General features: G+C 30.9%; 3 protein-coding genes and 2 long non-coding RNA genes across 6 annotated transcripts; 3 read left to right on the plus strand and 2 right to left on the minus strand.

The window, feature by feature from the left end:
• Window positions 1-4,778: 4,778 nt before the first annotated feature.
• LOC111699501 (uncharacterized) lies at window positions 4,779-5,750 on the plus strand. Its single transcript, XR_002764765.1, has 3 exons — window positions 4,779-4,838; window positions 5,080-5,107; window positions 5,708-5,750. It is a non-coding gene; the product is annotated as an uncharacterized LOC111699501 (long non-coding RNA).
• Window positions 5,751-5,839: 89 nt separating this feature from the next.
• On the plus strand, window positions 5,840-11,730 carry LOC111699502 (uncharacterized). Its single transcript, XM_023470190.1, has 8 exons — window positions 5,840-5,894; window positions 6,637-6,714; window positions 7,253-7,365; window positions 8,743-8,794; window positions 9,111-9,154; window positions 10,425-10,512; window positions 10,900-10,945; window positions 11,453-11,730. Exons 2-8 carry the CDS (start codon window positions 6,652-6,654, stop codon window positions 11,728-11,730), a joined length of 684 nt encoding a protein of 227 aa, XP_023325958.1. The 5' UTR covers window positions 5,840-5,894; window positions 6,637-6,651.
• Window positions 11,731-11,971: 241 nt separating this feature from the next.
• LOC111699509 (histone-lysine N-methyltransferase ASHR1) lies at window positions 11,972-21,577 on the plus strand. The gene is made up of 13 exons (XM_023470195.1): window positions 11,972-12,225; window positions 12,362-12,401; window positions 15,090-15,161; window positions 15,633-15,724; window positions 15,848-15,898; window positions 16,738-16,795; window positions 17,412-17,508; window positions 17,949-18,017; window positions 19,088-19,097; window positions 19,160-19,216; window positions 20,268-20,370; window positions 20,700-20,748; window positions 21,367-21,577. The coding sequence occupies exons 1-13, from the start codon at window positions 12,140-12,142 to the stop codon at window positions 21,417-21,419; spliced, it is 837 nt and encodes a 278-aa protein (XP_023325963.1). The 5' UTR covers window positions 11,972-12,139; the 3' UTR covers window positions 21,420-21,577.
• Window positions 12,764-14,337, minus strand: LOC111699508 (NADPH:adrenodoxin oxidoreductase, mitochondrial-like). The gene has a single exon (XM_023470194.1). The coding sequence runs from the start codon at window positions 14,263-14,265 to the stop codon at window positions 12,829-12,831; it is 1,437 nt and encodes a 478-aa protein (XP_023325962.1). The 5' UTR covers window positions 14,266-14,337; the 3' UTR covers window positions 12,764-12,828.
• Window positions 17,329-20,788, minus strand: LOC111699510 (uncharacterized). Of its 2 annotated transcripts, none has more exons than XR_002764769.1 (3): window positions 20,707-20,788; window positions 20,182-20,308; window positions 17,329-17,529 (listed from the first exon to the last, which is right to left on the minus strand). It is a non-coding gene; the product is annotated as an uncharacterized LOC111699510 (long non-coding RNA). The 2 variants fall into 2 exon arrangements; XR_002764768.1 differs by lacking the exon at window positions 17,329-17,529 and adding an exon at window positions 18,024-19,101.

The following is a 21,577-nucleotide window of genomic DNA, read 5'->3' on the forward strand; positions in this document are numbered from 1 at the left end:
TTGTTATACAGAGCAAATAGTTTTACTACAGTGATAACCAGAAAACTCTAAAATAGGAAGACGACTTTATAGCAATACTTATGTGTATTTTAGGTTGTTACAAAGCAAACAGTTTTACTAGACACTTATTAAATCACTAATTACGTGAACTGGGTCTGTTTTCACTGTGCACTTTCTGTGTCCCATGCTCATTGGTCTATTTAAAGTCATAACTTAAGTCTGAAATTCGTCTTCCTATTATTTCTGGTTCTGACTGTAGTAACTTATTAAAACACTTATTAAGTGAACTGGTCTATTTACACTAAACAATTGCTGTGTTTTAAGTTCTTTAAACTATTTAAAGTCATAACTTGAGTCTAAAAGTCGTTTTTTCTATTCCAGATGTTTCTGGTTCTTATATATATATTATATTCAAACAATTTAATTCCAAATAAATGGTATATTTAATCTTTGAAAGTTGAAATGTATCAGAATGACTGCATTTTAAAGCTTTTTAAAAATTGAGGGATGCAATTTTGTATCTTAAAAGATAATACTTTGGAAATCAAAACAATCATTAAAAAACACTTTCTGACTTCAGTCTTTTAATGGTATTCCTAAAGTTTACGGTTTGTTGCATAGACATTATTTCTAATGTTCCCTTGATACACAGTGATAACCATAAAATTAAGGAATAGAAAGACGACTTTTAGACTCAAGTTATGACTTTTAATATTCTATTTAACAGCAGTTGTGCAGTGTAAAGAGACCCATTTTAGTTAATAAGTAATTGGAGCAGCTTATTGTAAAACCATTTTCTTTTTTATAAAATACACTATATATTAATTAAAATGTCATCTTCATACTCCACATTTTTGGTCCTCACAGTATCTATGCAAAAATTCAGAGATTTTGCTTTCAAAATTTACAACAAAATAATTACAGTTTTAGTTGGGAATAACTGAAGGAAACAAAGATGCAATTATTTCACGTTGTCCCTTTTTATAATATATTTATTTTATAATATATCTATTATCTATTCTACAAAAAATGCCCCGCGAATATTCATATCCGAGTTTAAATCTATTTGTATTCGAAACAATTCTTACTTTCAGGCACCCATTATAAATGTCGTCTTGAACAAAGCCTTCATCTTTTTTCGTACAAATATTAAATGATAAAATAAATATGAGTAACTCTTCGGAGAGTTTTAATCTTTTAAAACTGAAAAGATAAAAATTTGGAGAGTTTAAACTATGTATGCCTAGCTAGATTTCCCCCTGTATTCCCCAATCTTATAGCTTGAGAAAGCTTAAGAAATCGCCAGATGTGTAATGTGTATAGTTATAGTACGACTATTATATAGTGAATATTCCAGTATATATAGTAGTGTTGTATAGTATACTAGAAATTGCCTATTAGGGCCCATATCAGTTGGAAATAATTATTAACATTAAAACCAAGACAACTATTGCAGACCCCCTCGTTCATACAGACAAATCGGCTACAGGGTTACCCACAAAGGATAAGACTGTAGCGACGACCAGATACACTTTAAATATTACGTTTCCAACGGTAAATATATATTCTGAAAATAGTCGTTCAAAACATTACTTCCCTCAAGAATTGTAGAGAATTATATAAATGTATGAGGGAACAGCCAGTCTCTGCACTTGTCACTTTTTAACGATCGTTAACAAAACTCTGAACTTTATAAAAACAATCGTTTACAAATAACGATCGTTTTGCAACTTTTTCGAGTGTCGGCTTATATGAAGGTAAAACGTTGTAGGGGAGCTAAAACTTCTTGATATTTTCTTTAAAACTACTCAATGAAAAGTCTCCTCCCTCCTCCTCTCTTCGTTAACGATCGTTAACGAAACGGCGAGCTTTATAAAACGACCATTTTGCAAAACGATCGTTTTCAAAAACGATCGTTTTGAAAACCGCCGTTTTAAAAACCACCGTTTTAAAAAATATTCTTTTAAAAAACGATCGTTTCGTTTTCGTTTTTTGTCGTCGTTTTTAAAACGAAACGATGGTTTTTCAAAATATGAAAACGTGAACATCTGCTATTAAAAAAAACTAAATTAATTCCGTCTACTCGTCCTATTTTTTGTGGATAACACTGTATAATATATGTAAATATATATAATATAAATTCCTATTTATAAAAAATACCTGTCTAAGAACATCAATGACAATTTATAAAAAATACCTGTCAAGCTAAAATCGATGATCACATAATATTTTAAACTTATTTTCAGAGAATTTTCGAAATTTTTTCTAAACAGAAATAACACCGGCCATAATGAAAGTGGTGAGTAGCTAATCCTGAAGCCGAATATAAAGACGGCTCAAATATGGTTGGTTCCACTTAAAATTGTTTTAAATTTTTCAAGATTGAAGCCGGGGCTTAATTGAAACCGGTTTTTGGGTGATTTGAGACGCGTCTTAAATTCATAAAATTCGTACACAGTTCTAATGTGGATTTTCAGGAATACTGGACATTTGTCTGTTTAAAGGGACTGTTGTAGTATTTTTATGTAACCTTCTATTCTGAAAAACTCCACCATTGTTTCTGAAGTAAATATGCACAAGTCACATTGTAGAGAAATTAAAGTTGAAAGTAATGAACTTTCGAAATGGAAATGTTTGATATCTCATGTAAAGCTTTTTAGGGTACCGTTCTCAACCGGATATGACACTCTATAAATTGAGCTTCACTTGAAATTACGTCTACAGTCCCTTTCTGGTTATTCTAGGATTTTGAGATTTTTAAAACTGTTATGTTTTTTCATATCTCTTAATAGGCACACCAAAGCTGTTATGAATTTTTCATATATCTTAATAGGCACACCAAAACTGTTATGCATTTTTCATATCTCTTAATAGGCACACCAAAACTGTTATGCATTTTTCATGTATCTTAATAGGCACAACAAAACTGTTATGCATTTTTCATATATCTTAATAGGCACACCAAAACTGTTATGCATTTTTCATATATCTTGATAGGCACACCAAATCTGTTATGCATTTTTCATATCTCTTAATAGGCACACCAAAACTATGACAGAATATTTTCGTGAAATAGCTTTTAGTAAATAAAATATATCTTAATAGGCACACCAAAACTGTTATGCATTTTTCATATCTCATAATAGGCACAACATAACTGTTATGCATTTTTCATATCTCTTAATTGGCAAACCAAAGCTGTTATGCATTTTTCATATATTTTGATAGGCACACCAAAACTATGACAGAATTTTTTCGTGAAATAGCTTTTAGTAAATAAAATATATCTTAATAGGCACACCAAAACTATTATGCATTTTTCATATTTCTTAATAGGCACACCAAAACTGTTATGCATTTTTAATATATCATAATAGGCACACCAAAACTGTTATGCATTTTCATATATCATAATAGGCACACCAAAACTGTTATGCATTTTTCATATATCATAATAGGCACACCAAAACTGTTATGCATTTTCATATATCATAATAGGCACACCAAAACTGTTATGTATTTTTCATATATCATAATAGGCACACCAAAACTGTTATGTACTTTCATATATCATAATAGGCACACCAAAACTGTTATGCATTTTCATATATCATAATAGGCACACCAAAACTGTTATGCATTTTTTATATCTCTTAATAGGCACACCAAAACTGTTAAGCATTTTTTATATCTCTTAACCCTATCTCTGCTGGGGTACTTGAAAACCAGAATATGCTGGGGGGGGGTCAATTTGAGCCCCCCCTCTAAATCCCATGTTTGATGTCTAAATATGACAAATGATACATCATTGGAAAGCTCGTGTGCTCTACTTTAAGAATCTGCAAAAAAAATTGCAAATTTGCAAAAATTGAATTTTTTATCGCAAAATCCAGTTATAAAGTAAAAATGTTTGCAAAAAAAAATTTGTCCGAAAAATGAAAAATTATACATTTTTGAAAAGCCCTTGACCATGCCATTTAAAATATGCAAAATCAAGAAAAACTAAAAATGTGCAAATTTCCTTTGACAGGTTGTTTGCAAAAAAATTGCAATTTTTTCTCGCAAAACTTGTGCAATTCGTTTCCTTATGTCAAAGGCTTTCCAAAAAGCTAAATTTTATCAAAATCTGACAAGTGGAAGTGGGTCAAAACAAAGATTTAGTTTGTTACAGGAAAAAGCAGTTATTCAGGCAGTGTGCCTGAGGACTCAGGCAGTTAGCCCGATTTTAGCCCTAAAGGGAAGGCTTTGGGTATGTAGGAACAGTCAGAAAATGTCAACAGCCTCAGACCAATACTTTTTGAGTTATGTAAAAAAAACTACAGGGGGGGTTCAAATTGACCCCCCCGCCCCAGCAGGAATAGGGTTAATAGGCACACCAAAACTGTGACAAAAATATTTTCGAGGAATAGCTGTTATTAGAAAAAATATGTTTAAATCTTCTTAATACAGTGATAATCAGAAAACTCTGAAATAAGAAGACGACTTAACAGCAACAATGAAGTGTATTTGAACTTGTTTAAAGCAAATAATTTTACTATAACACTTATTAAATCACTTATTAAGTTAAATAAGTCAGTTTACAATGCAATATTGTTGTGGCCTATGTGCATTGGACTATCTAAACTCATAGCTCGAGTCCAAAAGTCCTCTTTCTTTTCCAGAGTTTTCTGGTCATCACTGTGTCATGCTGCAGTTACTGCTGAAAAAATCATTTTACTTTTTATCTTTAAGGGAATGGATCATACGATGGGCAGCCTCCTTAGCAACAAGGAGTACAAATGTAAAAGAAAAGGGGACGAGCTTCCTTATAAAATAGTTACAGATGAAGTTTATGGAAGGTAAGTTAGAAATAAAATTTACAAAAATTCTAATTATATTTGAAATTAATTTATTTTTTATTTTTTTGACTTTGATTACCAAACTTTTTCTTAACTTAATGTAAAATAATGTAAAATATAATCAATAAATAAAAAAATCGGAGAAATTACAACTTCTAAAGTAACATTGTTTTTTTTTTTAATTTGACTGTTTCTTAATCTTATTACTATGAAATGATTTTACTATGATTTTATATTTTAGACACATGATTGCTGCCAGGAAAATAAAGGTAATATTGTACATCTAATTGATATGATATTGATTTATATAAAAATATATTATTCAAAAAGAAAATATCTAGGTATAGAAATATCAAAAGTACTTGTCTTTTGCAAAATGATATCGTTTAGTAGGTGAACATTATTGCAGTCAAATACAATTAAAATTATTAGATTTATTTTTTATTTTTTAAAGTTCCAAATGATATTGTATGTGAAGAAAATTTAGTTTATCTTTATGAAAAAGTTACATCCATCGCGCATAGTATAACATCTTAGCACAGTATAACATTTTAGCAGAGTATAACAATTTAGCACGTGAATTCAGAAACATTAAAATGGTACAATCGTAAAACCAGAAATAAATTGAAAAGATATGTGCCAGAATATTTAAAAAAATAGTGTTTGCCTTAAATTCAACAATTTTAATCGACCTCCTGAATTATCTATGTTTTTAAATATTTAAAAAAAAAACATTTTATCATTTATTTTCTTTCATAATGTTGCTCATAATTTCTAATTAGGATTTGAAATGATCGTTGAAACAGTTTCACCCTTATTCTAAATCTAAAATGATATTGTTTTTAAATTACCCGAAATATATATTTTAGGCAGGAGAGATTGTTCTTGAGGATTCACCGATAACAATGGGTCAGGGGGGGGGGGTCCAAAAATCGTTCTCTAGGAATATATCTATATTTTTTATATGTTAAGAAAACAAATATATCTTTTTTGTAAGGTATTTTACCAGTCTGTTTGGCCTGCTGTAAGAATGTGAATGGAGATTATTCCTGCTCGGTTAGTTATAAATTTTTAATTTAAAAAATGTAACCAGAAACCCGGAGAATGATTGTCATCTTCTTTCTTTATTATTTTTTTTTTTAATATCGTTAAAATTTAGAATTTGTGACTGATTTTTTTCTGTAAAAATATATACCTTGAATCAGACAATAAAACGACCTTAGGCAGAATTTAAAGAATTTAAGTCGCGGCTTAAATCCGCCAAAACCCGGTTTAAATTGAGCGCCGGCTTAAATCTTAAATCATTTGATACAATTTTAAGTGAAACCAATCATAATTTAACCGCGGCTTAAATTTAAACTGCGGCTCAAATTCTTTAAATTCGGCCTCTGTACACTTAAAATCTCGAACGATATTAAGTCTTCTTGCTCTGAATATAGTCTTGTATGGGCTTATATAATGATTTGACAAAGAATTCATAAATAAAAGGAAACAGACAGTAATAAGACTCATCCTTTGTGGGTAACCTACCCTATATCTTGTGACAATTACAAATTACATAATTTGTCCAATCAAAAGAGAAAAGGAAAACGACAATATATCCCTAGTTGTTTAGTTACTACTGCGCTGTAGCCTGTATATTGAACCCATGCTCGTATAATTTTGTAATTGAACCCAAGAGTAACTGGGGGTAACATATAGGCCAAAAAAGTTAGATGTTTTTTTAAATTCGAATTTTTTCTTTAACGTTCGATTTTTAAAAAATTCCACCGGCAACCCCAGTTTGTAATACATATAGACTTGTGGCTGGCCGATGTGCTCAAAGGATTGCGAAGAAAACCGAATTCATGCAGATCAAGAATGTCGTCTTTTCAAGGCAAGTGTTTTTTACATTTTTAAGTGATCTACTTTCGAAAGGGGCAAATGAGAACTCAATGGATTTAGTTGTCTTACAATTTAAATAAATAAACAAGTGAATTAGATTTTGTTGACTTTTATTTCAATATTTTTCCACTAAACTAATGTAAACTTGAATTGATATCAATAATTTATTTTGTGACATACTATTTTGTATTTAATGAAGACCCTTACAGGTTTACACTACATTTCGTTTCGTAAGTTTTAGAACTACTATTCTTTATTCTTCTTTTCATCTTAGTTAGGTTTATAATTAATAGTAGTAAGCAATACATTGTAGTTGATTAGTACACGCATGACTCAGAGAGTCCAGAACACTTTTGGTCAAATAAAAAAATTTAATATAAAAGATCAAATATTTCACAGATCAGACAAGAAAAGTTTTAATATCTTAATTTGTCTTATCTGACTTTAATATGTGGCCTTATTATTGAAAAAAATGTAAGATTTAGGATTTTTTTTGTAAATTTTTAAATATAATTTTGCTGTCTGTATAGGAGAGAAGTGTAAAGGTTGACAGTATTGAGTTTAATTATGATAAAGAGGAACCCTTGTATTCGGTTATATCTCCATTACGAGCCCTTGCACTTAAACAGATTGACACAAAAAGGTAAATAGACAGGATTTACTCAAACAAACTCACCCAAAAAGGTAAATATATAGGGTTTACTCAAACAGACTGACACAAAAAGGTAAATAGACAGGATTCACTCAAACAAACTCACCCAAAAAGGTAAATATATAGGGTTTACTCAAACAGACTGACACAAAAAGGTAAATATTTAGGGTTTACTCAAACAGACTTACACAAAAAGGTAAATATACAGGGTTTACTCAAACAGACTTACACATAAAGGAAAATATTTAGGGTTTACTCAAACAGACTGACACAAAAAGGTAAATATATAGGGTTTTCTCAAACAGACTGACACAAAAAGGTAAATATAAAGGGTTTACTCAAACAGACTGACACAAAAAGGTAAATATACAGGGTTTACTCAAACAGACTGACCTAAAAAGGGTTTACTCAAACAGACTGACACAAAAAGGTAAATATACAGGGTTTACTCAAACAGACCGACACAAAAAGATAAATATTTAGGGTTTACTCAAACAGACTGACAAACAAAAGTAAATATACAGGGTTCACTCAAACAGACAGACACAGAAAGGTAAATATGCAGGGTTTACTCAAACAGACTGACCCAAAAAGGTAAATATACAGGGTTTACTCAAACAGACTGACATAAAAATGTAAATATATAGGGTTTACTCAAACAGACTGACACAAAAATGTAAACATATAGGGTTTTACTCAAACAGACTGACACAAAAATGTAAATATATAGGGTTTACTCAAACAGACTGACACAAAAAGGTAAATATACAGGGTTTACTCAAACAGACTGACATAAAAAGGTAAATATATATTGAATTACCCACTTAAGAGACACCAGAGAATTATTTCAGTCCAAAAACGATCGTTATAGAAGTGAGGAGGGGAATCTTACATTCATGGTTTACTACAGCTGTTAATTTTTTTCTTTAAAGTCATTTTTAAACCATTCAAATACATTAAGCTTGAAATTATGGCTTTCATATTTGCAACTTCACTATTTCAAACATGCGTGCCTTGAAATATAAAACTTGTATATAATAAAAAAAAATACAAAATTCAACTTTCATATAGTTTTGCACATTATAATGTCACATTTGGCGTACCGTCCTGTTTTGCCTTATATAGTCCGTATTTTTACCGCACTTTAGATGATTAAAAGTTGGTTCGGTATTTAAAAATACCGGAGGTTATTGTGTTTGGGTCGCCATCAACGTCTCCTGTGTAGGTAAACCAGTACATGCATAAAATAATGCAGGCACATACTTCATTTTTAAAACGTTAACGTTTGTTCGTTAAATTTAGTTTATTGGTACTTTTTTTAATTTTATAAAAATTTCAGCATTTTCTAAATTAATATTTGTCTGTTAGGTGGGAAATGATTTGGAGTTTAATGTCGCATAATGGAACAAGAAGAGGAGAGGTAAAACATTTTCTTTTTTCATAATGCAATGTATCATTTACTCTCAGACAAATTAGAATCAATGGAAATTTAAACCCCCCAAGGGATTCAATGAAAACCCCTTGGGCTGCGCTCTCTGGTTATCATTGAATCATACCAAAAAACCAGCTTTTATAAAGGAATGATAATTTTAGCCTTTTATTTATTTACCTTTATTCAATCTAAAATATTATAACAAAATAAACACATTTTCGCTGTGAAGAAAAAAGAAGGATTAGTTTATATCAGAACATTCATCTAATGAAAATTAAGAGTTAAACAATTTTTTTTTATTTAGAAATACTGGACTGAGAAGCATAAACAAATAATCAACTTGATCAGGTTAGATTTAGATTTTTAGAATATTTTTTTTTATTCAGATTTTCGTTTCCTTAAAGAGTCTTTCTAAAACAATTAAAAGCAGTATTAAATCATAAATTAAAGGGACTGTAAGCGTAATTTTAGGTGACCCTCCATGCAAAGATGGACTCTTGATTAACAAGGGTACCCTAAAAGCTTTGTATGATTGAGTATAAATTAGACATCAGTGTTTAAAAAATGTTAACTATGATTATTTTCAATTGTGTATTACTATATACAAAGTGCCTTGCGCATTTCTACTGTAGGTAATCATATTGGAATGATCAGAACTAAACACTTTTAACCCTAGAAATACTACAATATCTTCAATAATATTGATCAGATAAATGTTTCAAGGGTACCGTTATGAATCTGGTATTGCCATCTATGAATAAATGGGCACTTGAAATTACGCTTACGGTCCCTTTAAAAACAAACTTGCATCAGACAAGGCAAGGAAATTAAGTTTTTGCCACAAACTTTAGTTTTCTAAAACCGATTTTGCCACCCCGAGGATTTCTGTTAAATTAAATCGTCTTAGTTTAAAATATCAAAAGTTTGCACCATCAGGTTGAACAGATAAAGTGATTTATAAATTCGAATTTGTGGCAAAACTCAATTTCTTTGTTTGAAAAAAATATAATAGCACTATTCAAGTATGTTTTAAATGTTATAATTCTATGCTCTCTAAAATAGCGGAAAGTTTCCTCTCTAGCTCCTAAGTCCAATGTCTCTCTTATTCCAGGGTTTGGTTAGGGTAGGTTCAAAAAGTTTTTTTGTTCCAGGGTTCGGATTGGTTTTGTTCTAATTATCTCTTATTTCAGGGTTCTGTTTGATTTGGTCCATATTGTCTCTTATTCCCGGGACCGTTTGGGTTTGGTTCTTATTGTCTCTAATTCCAGGGATCGGTTTGGTTTGATTTTAGATGTTTCTTATTCCAGGGTTTGGTTGTGTTTGGTTCTAAATGTTTCTTATTCCAGGGTTGGATTTGATTTGGTTATAAATGTTTCTTATTCCAGGGATCGATTGGGTCTGGTTCTAAATGTCTCTTATTCCAGAGTTTGGTTGGGGTTTGCTCTAAATGTGTCTTATTCCAGGGTTCTGTTTGGTTTGGTTGTTAATTTTCTTATTCTAGGGTTAACTTTGGTTTGGCTCTAAATGTTTCTTTTTATAAAGTTCGGTTGGGTCTGGTTCTAAATGTTTCTTATTTAAGGTTTTGGGTTGGTTTGGTTTTTAATGTTTCTTATTCCAGGGTTCGGTTTGGTTTGGTTGAATTCTCCGAGGAGTTAATAGATACAGTTCTCGGCATATTTCTAGTCAATGATTTCGAGATAACTCAGGTTAAAAATATTCATATTCATAACATTTATAAAAAATTTGTTGTTTTTCAATATTTATAATTTCAAGATCATTTCAAGATTTGGCAGAATGTTCTTTTTTGAAGAATCAAAAATAAATAATTTATGATTTGTTTTGTCTAATAGTAGGTTTGTTTGAAGAAATAAGTCAAAAAAAGTTTGCCTGTTAAAACTTTTGATAGGATAAGTTTTTTATTTGAGTTAATAACTGAAAATTGAATATTTTTCAGTTTTCTCAAATTAAAGCATTTAGTGTCAATAATTAATAAATTGATTACTACCAGTTAATAAAATTTTTTTGTACAAACTTATTGAAACTTTAAAAAATCTAACTTGATTGTTTTTGTTCAAATTGTTTAACCTGTTTAGAAAGCTGACACTGAGTTTTCAACAGTTCAAAGATCAAGTATTAGAGGTACAGAAAAAATATCCCTAGTTTTTCTACTTAACCCCCTAAATTAAAGATTTAAAGGGTTTAGAAACGTTATTTAAATGAATACTCCACTTATAAACAGGGTGAGTAAGTAAACTGGGATTATCGATGTTTTGGACAAAAATTTTCAATTTTTTGTTTTAGGATTTTAGACTAACAACATAAAATGTTAAAATATTGTTGGAACGTTTAAAATTTGCGAAACAAAATTATGAATATTGATCTTTTTTAATTGCGGCTCCTCTACAAATAACTTGCGCATTTCTGTGCAGCTAAACAATGTAAGAATCATCAGCTTTAATTTAAAATATTTTCAAGCTAAGCTGGAAAACCCCAATTATCTTTAACAATATTGATTAGATAAAGGTTTCAAGGGTACCGTTGTGAATCCGGCGTAGAGATACCTATAACATTATGACGACAGTCCCATGAAGATTATTTTAGGTTTGTTTAGTATTGCTAGTATACCTAACCATAGCTGTATTTTAGGTTTGTTTAGTATTGCTAGTATACCTAACCATAGCTGTATTTTAGGTTTGTTTAGTATTGCTAGTATACCTAACCATAGCTGTATTTTAGGTTTGTTTAGTATTGCTAGTATACCTAACCATAGCTGTATTTTAGGTTTGTTTAGTATTGCTAGTATACCTAACCATAGCTGTATTTTAGGTTTGTTTAGTATTGCTAGTATACCTAACCATAGCTGTATTTTAGGTTTGTTTAGTATTGCTAGTATACCTAACCATAGCTGTATTTTANCACTTTGACCCCTAGAAGTATGAGTTCGCGGACTGTACAATTCTTGATGATTTTGCGTACATAAGCTATCTATGTTTATTTATTTATCTATGGTTTATCTACCTTGCATATAGTCGTTTTATAACTCATACCCATAAAAGAACATATTTTATTTCTCGTAAAAAGGCAATTATTTAATATTTAATGATTGGGAAAAAAAGACAAGTTTACAGTTGAAGGAAATAAAAAATTCAGGAAAAAGACAGTATTAACTCTGGGGGGTCGTCTCTGAAGTCTCGTACTTTGTGGATCCTGTATCTTTTCAATTGATTTAAATACCCTTTCTAGATACACAGGCTGGAGTTACTTTAACACCGTTGTGAATCGGAAATGCCAATCGCTTGAAATTACGTCTACAGCGATGAAAATTATTTTAGAATGACCGTAAGAGCGAGTAGGAATATAGAAGAAGGAGAGGATATAACTCATACTTATGTGGACCCACTGGATCCAGTACTCATCAGGTATACAGAGAGGAAAACATTAAAGAAAGATCTAGCTTGATATTTATCATTTTTCATTTATTCATTAAAAAAATTTACTTTGCAGTAAGGTTTAATTTATACTTAACTTTTAAGTTTTAAAACTATTTTACTTTAGACAGGAACTTCTTAATTTGGGCAAATTCTTCCACTGCCAGGTGAACTATTTATTTTCTACAGTGCTTCCTATAAAACTGTAAAAAAAGGAGACAACTATTGGATTCAAGTTTGATTTTGAATACACGGCAATCGTTTTGTGTACACAGACCCATTTCACATTTAGCTATTGGTAAAATTATTTACTTTCCAACAATAACAAATACACATAACTTGTATGTCAGTAGTGTGGATCTCCCTGTATGTAAAAAGAAAATTAGTTTTTGTTATAGATTCAAACTATATTATTCCTATATCTTTGCAACCTGATGTTTTTTTAGCTCGAAAAAATCTATTTCATATATTAAATATTTATTTTCTTTACATTTATAAAGAAAAAATGAAAAACTAAACAAAATTATAATAAAGTTAAAGGCTCTATAATTAAATGCAGTTTTTAAAAAGAAGTTAGCATTGGCATTTAAACAATTATGACTGAATTTTGCTAAGCATCTCAGAAACGGAAGTTATCTTTTCTTTAGGTCGCCCAATGAGTTTTCCAGCTTCCATCTCGATCTTTTCTAATTTACGCCAATCTTTCCAGCTTGTACTTTTTGGCAAACTAGGCATTCCAGATCGTCCTGGATTCTCCTTATGTCCTTTTTCTAGATCTGCTACAACATTTGCTCCAATCTTGAATGCTGTTCCCATGGTATCTACAATCACTCCTCTGGGTCCGGTAGCTAACCAGCCTGCTGCATATACCCCTTCACTCACACGACCATCAACATTTTTCGCAACTCCTTTCTTATCATTAAATGGCAAGTCCTTGTCTGCTTGAATCGATTTATACCCAATAGATCTAAGAACTAAACCAGTTTCTATTTCTTCAGTTTCTTTTGTCTCCATTACAGTGTCTCCCTTCATGACATTCACTGCCAGTTTTATTTTCTCCACAGATTTACCGTCACGACCCGGCAAGAACTCAAGTGGCGACCTAAGCAGTTTTAGTTCCATCTCTTTTTCTGCCCTGGCCCATCTTTCAGCAGTTTCGGGTTCAGGTTCAGTAAGTGCACTTTTAAATAAGAGCTCAATCACACGTTTTCGTCCACGTTCCTGTTTAGCAACCTGTTCCTTGAAAGGTAAATATTGTTCCTTGTGAAAGACTGGACGCACATTTTCGAGCTTCAGCATCTCTCTGAGTTCTTTAACTGTAAAACTGATATTGAGAGGTCCACGTCTACCAATTAATACCACACGCTTGACACGACTACTGCGCAACTTTTCCAACCAATCTTCAGTAGTGTCATACTTCCTTAGAACATCTATGGGTGTAAGAATTAATCTGGCGACATCAACAGCAACATTCCCTATTCCAATAATAACAACGGTCTCAGTATCCAGGTTTATTTCAACACCCTGAGCTCCTGGTAAACCATTATACATAGATACAACCGACCTAGCAGCTGTGACATTTTTAAGGTGCTCGCCAGGGATACCAAGACGTTGATCCTCCTCTGCTCCATAGCTAAGTAGTACACTGTTATAGCACTGCTTCAATTGCTTTAGACTTATATCTCTTCCAAGAGCAGTGTTTCCATAGAACGTAATATTGGGTAATTCGGCAGTTTTGTTAAAGGTTGATATACATTTCTTTACATCTGGATGATCAGGAGCGACACCAAACCTCACTAGTCCAAATGGCACTGGAAGCTTTTCATAAATATCTATTGTTGCATCGGGCCTTGCCTGAGCAATATGTTGAGCAGCGTAGAATCCTGCAGGGCCAGCCCCCACCACAGCTATCTTTGGACCATTCTGTGGGCTGACTAAGGAACGAGAATAATTGCAAACATTCTCATTAAGTTGATTAGATATTCTAGAACCGCAGAGACGGGCAAATACTCCTCCACTGACTCTGTGCATGATTAACCGAGAGACTGAAGTATTGTCGGCTGCTATAATGATACAAAAACTTGAGATAAGATTGCGGAATTTCTAGTTTGATTTTGCGGGATTTCTTAGTTTTAAATCTCAAGAAAACGGAATAAGAAAACTTTATCATTCAATATTTTAATCTTGCAGAAACCTGAATTCCTGCAGAAAAAAGACGAATTTATTTTGTACATATCTGATTTTTTTATTTTGGACGGAGTAGTAATATATATAGATTTGATTTCATAATTTTAAAAACCTATCCTATCTGTATTCGATATCTATTTATTAAGACATTTTTAGATGGCATACACAATTCGTAATATTTACGATTTGTTTAAAATACACATATAGTGAAGTTGATTTTGATGTCATGTAACGATAAAATGAAGGATACATTATTACATTTTTTTTTGTTTAGAAGAACAAACAAATAAAACATTGCACAAAATGGGTTTATTAAGGTATTTGGCCTTTGTGTTTAGGCCCTTTTAAATAACAGAATGTCGTAGATCATACATATTTCAAACTATCAATTATGTTAAATCGAATTAGCTACGTTTAAAATGTTAAAGCTTAACACAATAAAATTGCAAACATGTATGGATTCGAAAATTTGAGTTTGTGGCAAAGACTAAATTTCTTTGTATACAAATTAACAATTAAGAGGGTTGCCGGGAAGGGTGGTTACCTGATAATATTCGTGTTATTAGGGAGACATAATAGATAGATATATAAAAGTGGCAAAGAAATTTTTTAAAATCAAATTTTATTATTATTATTATTTTTTGTTGTTGATAAAAACAATTCTTAAGTGTCCAAGATGTAGTGACCCTACCGAACTGAAAACATACTCCAGTGCTATGGTCTGCCCAAAATGTAAAAAGGTGACAAAAAAAATATTTTTTGGCTTTCTATTTTAGAATTTCTGTTTCCAAGTGTAAATCATTTGATGATTTAACCCTATCCCTGCTGGGGTACTTGAAACCAGGATACGCTGGGGGGGGGGGTCAATTTGACCCCCCTCTAACTCCCATGTTTGATGTCCAAATATGACAAATGATACATCATTGGAAAGCTATAATGCTCTACTTTTAGAATAAGCAAAAATATTTGCAAATTCAAGTTATATAGCAAAAAAATGTTTGCAAAAAAGATGTCCAAAAAATGATAAAAATATACTATTTTGAAAAAAAGTACCTTGCCATTTCAAATATTCAAAAATTTCAACAGTCTCAGACCAATGCTTATTGAGTTATGTAAAACAAAATTACAGGGGGGGGGGGGTCAAATTGACCCAGCAGGAATAGGGTTAATAATAATAATATAACCATGACAAAAATTATAATTGTTACCAGGGTTACTTGTTACCAAGCGATGTAACAAGTACAAGTGCTGACTGGAAATGTAACAACTGTGAAGTCAAGATGGATCCTGTAAAAATATCAAGGTATGAATAATTTTTATATATTTTGAGACCATTCTAAAAGTCGTATTCCTAGTTCACAGTTTTATGGGTAGTTTTTTATCAGTAATACAAAATTTTAAACGATGTTAATAAGTATATTTTTAGGGTTTCAAATGCTGTGAAAGACCACGCCGAAAAACTTGAATACAATCCGAAGTAAGAACTATTGAATATTTCGCCATAACTTTAAGATTTAAAAGATGTTCAACTAATACATCGAAAGAATTCATCAAATGTCGTATTCTTCACTTTCTGATAAAGGAATGTTGCAGATATTTAGTTTTTTAATTAAATGATTATATGGAACTCTTTAAAACTGTTCCCGCATATTTATGGCTATTTTTTATTTTCGCAAATACTGAAATTTACGTAATATAGTATAAATAAATTTACGTTATATGGTATAAAACTCATTGAAAAATTTTCAAGACGACATTTGATAAATTCTTCCGATGTATTTGTTATTAAGGGTTTCACTGTATATTATCATAGAAAAATAAGTGTCTAACATTTAAACATATTTTTGAAAACGTAATTTCATGTGACTCTCCATTTATAGAGTGACATGGCCGATTCACAACGACATCCCTAAGTTATAAGCGTTGTCTGATCAAGTTTGAACTAGATGTTCATAAGTTTGAACTAGATGTTCATAAGTTTGAGCTAGATGTTCATAAGTTTGAACTAGATGTTCATAAGTTTGAAAACTGATTATTTTAAATTGTGGTTCCTCTACAAAATAGACTTACGTCTTTTTACTGCAGGAAATAAATGTAGGAATTATTATCTGTTACAAGCCAGAAAAACCGACGATATCTTCCAAATTATTGATCAGATAAAGGTTTAAATGGAACCGTTGTAAATCGGACCTGCGCCTCTTTTAAACAGAGGGTCGCTAATAAATACGAAGACGGTATCTTTAGAATTCAGTTTATTTAATAATATTTAGATACATTTTTATTAATAAGATAATAATTCAAAACAAACTGACTAAGGTCTCCAGATGAATGTAGTATTCCAGCCCACGAAGCTTTTCTCCGCAAATATGGACAGGTAAACATGTTAAAGATAAAGAGCAAAGACGACTTTTTTCTTCCCGCTTAAATTTGAACGTCTATTTACATGACTACACTGCAAAAGAATGAAATTGCAAAGACAAAACAGCACACATTTGGATCATTTTAAAATTAAATATTAGTTGTGACTTAACAAATATTGTTTTTTCTTCATTTATTTTTACTTAAATGCACAACTGTGAATTTAATCTTTTAATTGTGTCATTCTGATTTATAGCGGTTATAAACGGGACTCTAAGCGTGATTTCAAGTGACCCTCCATGCAAAGAGAATTTACACCGGTACCCTTAACAGTTTTTTTGGATAAAGTATGAATTAGATAATTATGCTGTTGTTACTTTAAACTGTTATTTTCATTAGCGTGTCCTCTGCGAAAATGAATTGCGCATTTCTTCCTTATGAGAATCAATGGAGAAATTATCTGAATTAAATACTTTTTAAATCCTGAAAACGACGGTAGCATCTACATTTTTTATTATCAGATTAGGTTTCAAGGGTATCGTTGTAAATCTAGCATTGTTATCTTTGCATGGAGGGTCACTTGAATTTACGCTTACAGTCCCTTTAATGTCTAAATCCCCTTAACTGTACAGGTACTGCACAGTAATCACGTGATCATGATATCTGTAAAGTACAGCCTGGCTAAGATGTACGGTAGAATGCTAGGATATGAAGCAACAACACTTACAGGTATAAACAGCCATATTCTTCCTGGATAAATATAAAAATTAAATAGAATTAATCCGCTGTTTTCATATGCAGCTGAAATTATTCATCGGTTTGAATTCAAAGTTTTCATTCTGGAAATCGAGTTCAGTGGCATGGAAGATATAAAAATTTTACTTTTGGCTTTTATATTTTAAACTCTTTAAATAGTTTGAGACCCATAATACTGTGGATTATGAAGACGACTGTTAAACTGAAGATATGATTTTAAAATGGCCACTAAAAAATAAACAATAAACATGAAACACAGCACTTGTGTTGTGTACACAAACTCATTTATCTTAATAAGTTGATTTTCAAGGAACTGTAAACTATTTGCTTATAACTTATACATCAAATATACATAACATTGACTTAATGTCGTCTTCCAATTTCAGATTTGTATAGGTCTCATTGTATTTTAGATGCCCAGTTGAAGCGCAAGCTTGAATTATGTGAGCAGGTGTTGGATGTTTTCAACATTATTTTACCAGGAATATGTTAACTTAAATCTTTTTAAAGGAACTGTAGGAATATTTTCAAGTGAACTTACATTTATAGAGTGACAAGTGGTACCCTTCAAAAATGTAGAAAATGTACTGTAGATTGTATGCAGTGGTCGGTGATTATATCATTCAATTAAAACGACTTTGATTGTTAACAGGCTTTTTTCGTATTACAAATTTGCATATAATTGAAGAGAATCTTTTTTAATCTCTTTGTTTCCATTTTTATGTGTGCTGTATAAAAGCTTGATATAAATCAAATTTAAATCTAAAGTCGTCTTCATTGTATTAATATATGCGACAACGACTGATTTTGGAAATTTGTTGAATTTTGTTAATATTTTTTCTCTTCTATTGCATAAATCTGCAGCCCACTATTTTTAAATCATAGTTTTGAAGATATAAAAAGAGAAATAACTTTTCTGAAATATATCTCTTTATAAATTAAGTGTCAATTAAAACTACGAAACATGAAGAAAATCGACTTTAAAGTCGTCTTTGAAGTTTAAATATAATTGTGACATTCAGTCAACCTATTATGACAAGTATGATTCTTGAAACAATAACCACAAAATTCCCCCAGTCCTTACATTTCCAATATGTGGTTTACATTTATTGTACTGTCGATATTACCGGAGATGTTAAACATTTTGCTTAGATTTTAATTTTATTGAATAAAACCAAATATATCGGAATCTGAACTAAATTCTTCATATCTCTCAACACATTTTAAAAAGGCCAAGACTAATAGACTACTTTTAGGCTCAATCTATGACATTTATGACATGAAACAGTCAATAAAACATGAGACACAGACACTGTGTGTTGAAAACAGATCAATCTTACCTAAAGTGATTTAATAACTTAGTATTTAAACTATTTGATATGTAAGAACATCGAAAACACTTAATACGGTAATATCGTCAATTTATACCACAGTTTCCTGGTTATCTCTATATGTCAGATTTTTAATCTGAACAAAATATTGCAGAATTATTTATTTTCATATATTTCTTTTCTCTTTGAAAAACTGAATTAACATAGTTTCTCTTCCAAAGGAAATAACAGGTACCTATAATTACAAAAAGAAATTCGGAATTTGTTTAACTAAAAAAATGTCTGTTCTGTAGGATGAGAGGTGTTATGTTGTATGAACTACATTTACCCCTCGTCATGTTAGCGAACAGGTTTAAAAAATTTATATGTATTTTTAAAAAAAAGTTTTAGAAATAATCCCGAGTAAGGGAGACCAATTTTGAAAGAATTTTTAAATTCTTAATTGTTACAACTGGATTTGTATGGAGCATTGAATGGCGTGACCGGAAATGTATGGTAGTTGAACTGAGAAAGTAGTATTGAAGAATATTTTTAGGATTAATTTGAGAAATGTAAAACGTTTATGATGTATAAATACTGAGTTTGAGCTCAAAGTCGACATTAAAAATCATCCATTTGGGTGGTTACGTTTTGAGAATCGATTTTTGAAAATTTTAAATAACAACAAATCAAAAATACCACAGTAAAGTAATTAGCTGTTTAGGAACAGGCTGAGAAAATAAAAATTAAGTCTTATCATCAAAAAATCTTATTCAATTATTAGTTATTGTAATGACTCATTGTTTACAAACATTTTTTGTAGATCTTCTGGAATTTTTAATGAAAAGACGACATTTGAAGAATTTGTAGAAATCTGCGAACAAACTTGAATAAGAAATTCAGTATAATGATGGAATTTGTTCTAACATTGATTTATTGACATTTTTCTATTGATTTAAAAAAAATAATATTTCAGCTTACAACTTGTTTTTATGGCTAGCGCTGGATTTTCGAACATTCCTGGAAAATATGAAAATGTTGTCTTCATTATCAAAAATCCTCGATACAGGAATAAATGTTTTCAAAAGTGACAACGGATCATGAAAAAATATTATTAAATATCAACTATATACGAATGCGTCGAAAAATTATCGATAATTATAGTTTGTGATATCTGAATGATTTGTTTGGAATTAAATTGATTTTTTACAATACGAGTCTGATATTGAAACTTTCTGAATTTGTATGGACGCTACGTTCTTCGGTATGACTATTCGATCCGCTTTTAACAATTTTCTCTTTATAGACGAAACGAAGTAAAATTTGTAGCAATCACCATCGATAATTTTTCGCTGTAAGTCTGTTTACCACCCTTCATTTTTCGCGAACACTCCATTTAAGATTATCAGACCATTTTTTCAGAAGCCTTGATAAGGGTCCAGGAAGTGGAGTGAATCCTAAATCTATCAAAGCAGGACTGAAAAAAGGACTGGAGTCCTTAAAATCTGGGTTGGCCATTCTTAAGGTTTTAAATATATAATTTGAAGTTAAGATTCACTAATATATAAACATGCATATATCAAAAAAAAAATTTTTTTTTTTTACTTTTGGAAATCCACCAAAATGAAAACATACATATATGACCAGAGCTGGGAACTTTTGAAATGCGGATATCGGGATTAATGCTTAATCCACTTTTTTTCTTAATCTTGAGATTAAATAATGCTTGTTCTTCTCATGTTATTAATCTCCAGATTAATTAACCGATCGGGATTAAGGATATTCCATTCTAAAGTTTTCAGCTCTGTTCAAATAAATCATTGTGCATGGCTTGTAAATATTGCCTTTTTTCAGCTGGAACCTGAGGGAAGTTTTGAGGCCAAAATTGTTGAAGGATCAAAAGGAATTCAATTCGGATTATTTTATATTTCTTAAAATCTATCAATTTATTTATTTAACTGAGCTGGGAAAAATTGTAATGTATGGATATCGAAATTAATGCTTGATCTTGATCTTTTGCTAATCTGCAGATTAAACTAATCTCAATCAATATCCCGCATGGTAATCGTACCTATAAAATTGTTACAAAAGTTCCCAGCTCTTATTGAATAGTCTCAAATTGATTGAATTGAAATAAAAGGAATTATTTTAAACTTTTTAGGGGAGATCGACTGTAAGCGCAATTCTCCACGCACAAATGGCAATGCCCGATTTACAACGGTACCATTAAAAGCTTTGTCTGTTTAAGTACGAGTCAGAAGTGGCTTACACATATCTTGCTTATAATAAAGACTGGAGAAATTATCTTTAAAAAACACTTTTCTAATCAGAAAAACGACGTTTTTGATCAGATTAAGGTTTCTAGGGGACTGTTGTAACCCGGGCATTGCAATCTCTGCATGGAGGCCGAGATTTACTTGAAATTACGCTTTATAGTCTCTAATTAAATAGATTTTCAGAAATAAATAATTAATTGTTGAATTGAATATAAATAATCTGAATAATCTGAATGTAATATTAGACTCTGTAGCAGAACTAGAAGATTGGGTGAACACAGTTAGCAAAGCTCTCTAATTTAATACTAATTATAATATTATTTTAAAGGGACTGTACAACAAATAATTACAATAGGAACCCCGCCATTTATTTTAAGAGGTGCATGTCTGATTCACAATGCTAGCCTTAAAACCTTTATCAGGGCACAAAGTTGTTCTATCTTAAAATATATAGAG

The sequence above is a fragment of the Eurytemora carolleeae genome, unplaced genomic scaffold, assembly GCF_000591075.1.
Source record: "Eurytemora carolleeae unplaced genomic scaffold, Eaff_2.0 scaffold365, whole genome shotgun sequence".
NCBI classification, from domain to species: Eukaryota; Metazoa; Arthropoda; class Copepoda; order Calanoida; family Temoridae; genus Eurytemora; species Eurytemora carolleeae.